This window comes from Saccoglossus kowalevskii, chromosome 9, assembly GCF_978046115.1.
Source record: "Saccoglossus kowalevskii chromosome 9, keSacKowa6.1, whole genome shotgun sequence".
NCBI classification, from domain to species: domain Eukaryota; kingdom Metazoa; phylum Hemichordata; class Enteropneusta; family Harrimaniidae; genus Saccoglossus; species Saccoglossus kowalevskii.
Window position 1 is genome coordinate 13684195 of NC_140649.1, and position 7938 is coordinate 13692132.

Consider the following 7938-nt stretch of genomic DNA (forward strand, 5'->3'; position numbering starts at 1 on the left):
ATCTATAGCTATTTCAGTCACCCGTATATTGAATGATACAACATATGAGCCGAAGCTTTCTGTGCGATTTTTGTTTATTAAAGCAACAGTAGCTCAATATAGTTGAAGCCTTCCAAGAGTCAAATAATTTATTAAAGTATCACGAACGACCGTCACGTGCGTTTGACTTTGTATGAATTGTTCGACATGTTTTTTCATGCTGTTTACTCGTAATGGAATCGCCTCCCACCGATTGAACAAGATAACGCAATGTTATCTAATCAAATAATAGTAGACACCCATAACTTAATCATAATTAGGGCTCACAATAGATCATCACGATAACGTGCGTGTCTGGGTACATTTGACACTATATATGAAGTAACAAGAGCGAGCATCACCATTTCCAGACTTCGGCACTGCTATATACCTACAATCAAAATGAAGTATCCTATAGTCGCCTTTCTATTGTCGCTTTTTTTCGTGGCAGCCTGTGCATATGTAGGTAGGTTCGACAAATTAATGTACTTTCACATTGCTTGTGTGTGTGTGTGTGTGTTTGTGAATGCGTATTTTGTATGTGTATTGCAGCCTTGTTAGCCATGCTAGCTTATTGAGATTATACCCACATTCGCTAAATGTCGATGGCTGCCCGTCTGGCCATATGCTACGTTTTTGCACACAAGTGCAAAATATAAATGTTGATTAAACCATTTCAGTTTACCGCAAGATAAATTTAAATTGCGCATTGTCCAGTTTTTGTTTAAATACTGGATACAAATGTTTCTACCTGCATCGTTAAGAATAATACTGATGAGAAACCTTTTTTACACTGGACATTACATTATCAGTATTCTGCCGACAATATATCTGCCGAGTACTACAATACATATATTTTTTCGAACAATTCATCAGCATTCCCCATGGAATAAATTGTGCCTTTGCTGAATGATTTATATCTTTATTTGTATGAAGAATAATTTCTGGGGGGAAAAAACACTAAAAGAATGCAAATTCTTTCATATTCATATACATTGATGTATTTTTCATCAGCAATCCTAAATTTAGTGACGATATTCTCATAATACAATTACACAGTTGCAAAGGTGATCTCAGCTTAGCATCAATGTCAGTTGTCTGATATAAAGCTGATGTTTAATATAGAAGCCTTTTGGTAATCACTCGGAATGATACCCCTGGCGTCACTTCATATTCATGTTTGCATTGTTCTTCTCAATTGGTTGTTTGTTTCGTGGAACTGGTGTGTGCTTGTTAATCGTCACTTGCATACTCGTGACCGGGAAGTCCTGTATGTCGTTAGGGGAGACATGTGGCACACGTAGCATGACATAACATTGTACATTTGTGTAGTGTAGTGTAGTATGAAATGCGGCCAACTTTGACCTGCAAATCCTAGCTAATCCTGCCATCGAACTATACTGTTTTAATAAATCAAAGACATTAGAAATTCGTCTAATGTCTTTATTTAACAAAGACTTCGTCTCTTATTTTTTCATGGTTTAACATAATTCAGTGTCGTGCATCACACTTGTTCTGTCTACCTATTTTCAATGTCCAAAGAGGTGTTTCACACTGCATGTCATATTGTCAAAGGAGTTGTAGGGGAATCTTGACTTGTGCGTAATGTATGATCATATATACATACCAACTGGTTTTTTTCAGTTCGTCATAAACATTGGATCTTAAATGCATCAAATTGGCATGCTAGAAATGCTCAGCAGTGGTGAACCCTGTAGATGAACAGTTGGAAAAAAGTTTCATATTTCTGACTTGTGCATAGGACATCACGTGACCGAACCTTGTTAAGTCGCCATGTTACTTGAAATACATACATTGATTGGACACCTGCTTAAATGAGTCCTCCCACTATTTATAAGTGAAACCACGTGATATCGTGACGTCACTACGACGCCTAGCATAAGTCAACGTGGTTTGTCAGAACTTAATGACATGCCAAATAAGGAGTGCTAGACAGTCGGTATGACATTTGACATGGCGCGCATGAAAGTGTGAAAAATGGTCCAGGCTTAAACAATACATTAGAAATTACATATAATAATAATAATAATTTTATTAAACACGAAAATCTACTACAGAGAGTAATTTTATGGTTGTAAAACAAAAACAGAAATAATACATCACGCAACTAATATCACAAATAACACATTGAATACATATAATTATAGAACGAGGAAAAACTACACACTACACATTTTGTTAAAACTATATGTGACTTTGTTAGGATGTTTAGAAACTCTAGTTCTTTGAGTACAAACATTGGCATTACTGTATTAATGTATTAATGCGTTTTCCGTTTGTTACCCAGTCTAGATAGTTGCTGGTGTGTATCTCTGGTCTTTTCAATTTATTTGCACTAGCTGTAATACTTTGATGAGCACCACTGATGGGGATGTTCAACAATGTTAAATACGGATCTCTTTCACTTTCAAATTATTTGATAAATATATTAATGTTTGCTTGCTCATGTTTCATTCCGTTTGACTTAATACGATAGTAATTTTAAAACAGTCCTTGAAAAGTTGACATGTAAACTGTGGTCTATTGTCATTTTGGTTCATTCGGTATGCCATGTCGTGCAAATTGCGACTTGCAGTGTGTTATAATAGTGTCACAAAGTAATTAGAATAGTAAATCGTTCAACTAAAAATATTGTCTCTAATAGTCAGTTCAAAAAACTCATCAATGTCCATTGAATGTGATGGTGATTTATGTTTGACTTTAACAGTTCAGTGAACTAAAACAATAATACTGTATGTTTGACATCAACGACATGAAGTGAGCACAATGTCCTTGCTGATTTGACTAGTATGTTGTGTTATATACTTTTCGGTTGTTTTGCTCTTGTGGAATATGCTGTCGTTTGTTTTGTGTCTTGGACTAAACACATTCTTATACGACTTTGACATCGTGAATTGAACACCAAGTTTTATGTTTGTTTCTTTTTTGCTTTGTTTTTTTGGAGTGAATTGTTCCCATATGGGCAAACATGTATCATTTCTTGGTTGAAAAACAACTTACTGATACACAATCTAATACGAACATTTCAAACCAACTTTAAAGGTGCACACCAAAATCATTTTTATAACTTTATTAGAGGTTTTGAAATATTATATGGAATATTTTCAGCCTATTATTGCTACTTTAACATGTCCAAGAGAAGATGATGTAAGATTTCAATTAAAATATATTGACAGTATTAAATGATCTTTCAACAGAGCACAGCATAATATCTCACACTACACCAGTGGAATATCACTTCTTCCTAGATGAAATTAATTGGCATGAAGCACAAACCCACTGCGAGTCAATTGGCGGGGACTTGGTTAGAATATACGACCAGGCAACGAACGATTTGATTATAGCGCATATCATTGCATCAGGTATTGGAGCAAACATTGATAGTGGATTTTGGATTGGTTACAATGACCAAAGAGTAGAAGGAACCTTTGAGTGGGTATCTGGTTTCGTTTGCCCATATGAAAACTGGGGTGCCGGTGAGCCAAACAACAACGATAATCTTGATCCCAGTGGACAAGATTGTGTACAACTAAGGTGAGATCTTTAAGTTATATGACGAGTTCTTGTCTCATCATAGTTTATTAGCTTTATTATAAAGTGCATACAAGTTATTCATTAATCCGACAAAAGATGGATCTTTTAAAAATGAGGTGTCTGGAGGAAAAATAAAAAAAATGCGACTTGTGTTTTCTACAAACATGCCAAAAAGTTATTAATATCACCAAATTTGACATCCTGTTTTTTTGCACTATGTAGAGTCTACCGTCTTTTTCCATTAGAATTGTGTTGCATACACAGGAAAACAATTTCATTCCATGGCTATGCAACAGTGGCCGACATTTTGCCCACATTTCAACTAACATTCCGTTTTCAAGATTTTGTGCCAGGCCAATTGGTTGTTGGTTGATTTAGAAATCACGTTGGAGTGATACCATAATAATGTTTATGGCTAATTACTAGTATATTTAGCATTTGCAAGGCAAAATATAAGGCGCAATAGTGTATGGGTATATGAAAATAAGGCTTATGTGGAAATAAGGTTTTATTATTTACATTAACCATAAGTATTACTGATTTTAACGTTAAAAATACATAATATATATTCTATTGATACTTGATACTAGAAGTATAATGTTATTATGTAATTTCTGAAATTAATCAACCCCCAATTGAATTGGTTTAAACGACAAAATATGGGTTACTCTCATAACCAATCAATGCAAATCTGAAGTGTTTTTGTAGGCACAGCATTGTACGTGAAAACCAACATAAATTATACAATTAGAATTACTATCACATCTTTATTAGACAACAATGACAAGACATTACTTCAACAAAACATCACAGTTAATCCTCTAGACATTCTCCAATATTCAAATGACTACACCTTTACGTCATTAACAGTAACTTATCCGTCAGTATAGATTGATGTTCACATTATGTCTACAGGAAAGATACTACACAGTGGGATGACGAATACTGCGGAGAAATTAGAGACAAAGCGTTTATTTGCGAGGTGGAAGGTAACGTTAAATTTAATACAGTATAGATGGATTTATACAACTATGCAACACCAACAATGTGTCATCAATCATTCGTAGAACCTAGATGTAAAACACAATAACATACAAGTCACCGATAAGTGCCAAACACATTAGGTTGTTCAGTTGGCGTACCTACACGATAAGAACCACATCTCACATGCGCGCAGTATATACATATAATTATCAGTTTTGAAGGAGGCTGGACAGATATCAAAAACGTGTTGTAGATCTCAATTTCGACAATCACACTGTAAAACATTTTTGACTTGAATTTGACTCAATACATGAATTAACTGAATCTTAATTTAGCTAAAGTGTCAATAATCTTACTGTGAGAATACATTATATTCTAATTAGCGACATCTTAATTTAAAGAAATTGTGAATTAGCAAAAATGACATGCTAGCTAAAAAGACACGTTTTACAGTAATCTAAACTGAATTTTGCTGAGTGTTTCCGTGTGTCAAGCCAATATAATGACAGTAATATTCTATTTAAAGCAATTCAGGCTGATGACGACCAGCATGACACAGCAATTCAATCAACGACTACCCCTGCCTACCTTCTTATCTACATCCATGAAGTGATTACCAGAAGCACCATTTGAATTAACCCTTCCGTCAGTTTATGACTGTAAAAATGTACGACATGTCACAACTGACTAAGGTGATACCTCATTCCTCTTGATAGTTGAGATAATACTAGCAAGTCATCATGTAGCCCAATTAAATCTGTCAGGGGACAAAGCCATCAGAATTCCAAAATAGAAAACTTCGTCACTCTGTGACATTGTCTGAAATTTTATTTTTCAATGGTGGAATCTTCATGTTAATTTGAGATTGTGGGAAATAGAAATACCGAACAATTATACATCTTGGTCTCGATTCTGTGTCCATGGTTGGTTGGCCTGATTAATCCTTCTTCCCACCATTCACCAAATTTTAATGATTTTAATATTGAAACCCAGTGCATTTGCAAAACAAATGTGATCGAATTCATGGCGCCATTCCAGGAACTCGAGTTAATAACTAAATATTAGTGGAAGCAGTACATACTATTGTTACTGTCTCTCCGACAAGATTCTGCAAATTTTGAAAACAATTGAGCTGTGAATATTTATTAAAAAATAAATAAAATAGGAAATCTGATGTAGCACCATCATGAGTGGTAAATGGGGAAATAGCACTGATAAGAGAGTCCATTACAAGCGTTTTTATTACTAAACTTTGTTGAAAATTTACTGCTCCTCAATTTATTATTTATGTTTTTTTTCAGTTTGTTAGGCTACCTTGACCACCAACAAAGCACACGTAGATGAGCACAGAAGTACAGCGTTAAAATGAATTCCTAATATGAGTAATTCACTGTTACATGAACTATCAATAAAGAAAACTCTGTTGAAACATGCTTCTTGTCATTCATTGTTATCTACCATCCAAAAATGTTTTACCGGTAGATGAAAAATAGATCGAAGTACCTCAAACCAGTGAACATTTCATTAAGACTGGTCTACAAATATAAGTGTAGTGAAGGAATCTGTGTAAGTTCATTGGTCATGCAGCTACCTGGGTAGAAGTTGACGTCAGAATACGTTGCATATATTGTTAATGTCTGGGAAGAACATAGCGGTATGTACATAGATTGAAATGGCTATCAGAATGGGCGTCTATCAGACATGGATATAGGTACATGCATGTTCGGAAGATTAAGAAAAGGCAAAGCAAAGTCATACCTTTGGCTTATTGAACAACAAATAATGTTTCCAACGTAAATTGTTATTGCAATAACCTTATTCCGAAAGACAGCATTTATCAGGCTAACAACTTCATGCACATACACAACTTTAGCCAATGACTAATGCTCACACACTCAACCTCCAGAGAGGGGTTATAGTACTATGAAAAGCCACAAGGATTATCAACTGATTTTTTTCCATGAACACAGGTGGACTAGATTCTACCTTGTACTTTTCGACTAATCAGAATGCCCTATTTCATCACTCCAACTATCTCATAGGGAAAATGTCCAGAAATGATATTAAGCAAAGAAATATCATCGGAGTTAAAGAATTACATGCTTAAGGGTGGAAAAACAGTGAAGATACACATGACGACCCAGGTAGAGTTGCGTAAATGCAAACATGGCCTCTCTCGGTTCCAATACAGAAGTACGTTATACAAAGTCTTCATAACTTTCTACGAATAAAACGGTTCTATTCAAACTATTCTTTATTTTATGTGACAAATTTAATTGTGTACGATCTTGAAGGGCGTTGGTCATCACGCCACATCCCGTTAGATATGCGACTCATAGTGACATACACACAGCGCATGTGAAATACATTGTTAGTTTAGTAAATACATGAAATTCCACCAGGAGCTGCGCGACGACCATCGCCCTTTAACATTGATTTGGTGCTAGATGACTTCATCCTGGAATATCAATTGAAGTCAATCTGATATCTGTCACTTCATGCCAAGTCACTACTAACAACATAGTCGCTTACTTGGTACAACATGTTCACTATAGCTAATATTTAAACAGGAAAGGCATTTTTTTATTGAGATAAATATTTCGTGCATAGGAAATATGCACTTCAAAATGATTAATTAGCATTAGGTATTTTACATGGCGATACCATGTGTATCACAATTACTAAAAAAAACTTTTTATAATTGGCATTTACGTCAAGCAACATTTTTCATTCAACCACATGCTGTCTCTTTCATACACATTTGTAAATCTTACTACTGGTCTTAGCTAACTTGAATCTTTTAACAAGGATCAGTAACTGGGGCAGTAGAAACAATGCCTATGCCTGTATCACCTTTGCTTTCACCATGTTCCTTGGCAAGGTCCCACAATGTGTGACAATGAAAACTGGTGATACAGTAGAGTTCATACCAAACAACATAACACCCACCAGGTTGCCATTTTATTCTGATAAATAGGTCTCATAATGTTCATGAATGTAACAAAATCATGATTTCAGATGTATATCTGAAGTTTAAACATGATTAGGCACAATCATTGAAACTAAGTGGACACAAAAGTTGAATCCCTGTTTTTGAACAGGGACCAACGATGGTAAAATGAGGTCATCAGTTATTATGTATCATAATTTGTCAGTTAATACTACATGTACTATATTAATCTCAAGGTCCCTTAGGAAATATGACGTGAACTATATTAATGTATAAGATCTGAGGAATATTTGCCTTAGTTTGATAAAAATTCAAAAATATAGCATAAATATTATGACCTTACCCATTGATAGAATCTGGCAAGAAAAAATACTAGCAAGATTAGAGGGGAAAGCAAATAATATTTATACCATATAATGAAAACAACATAT

At 34.7% G+C, this 7938-nt stretch overlaps 1 protein-coding gene across 1 annotated transcript; it reads left to right on the forward strand.

Annotated features, from left to right (window-relative positions):
• The first annotated feature begins 405 nt into the window (after positions 1-405).
• Positions 406-5986, forward strand: LOC146738350 (low affinity immunoglobulin epsilon Fc receptor-like). Its single transcript, XM_085503744.1, has 4 exons — positions 406-484; positions 3237-3573; positions 4489-4562; positions 5859-5986. The coding sequence occupies exons 1-4, from the start codon at positions 421-423 to the stop codon at positions 5864-5866; spliced, it is 483 nt and encodes a 160-aa protein (XP_085359870.1). The 5' UTR covers positions 406-420; the 3' UTR covers positions 5867-5986.
• Positions 5987-7938: the final 1952 nt, after the last annotated feature.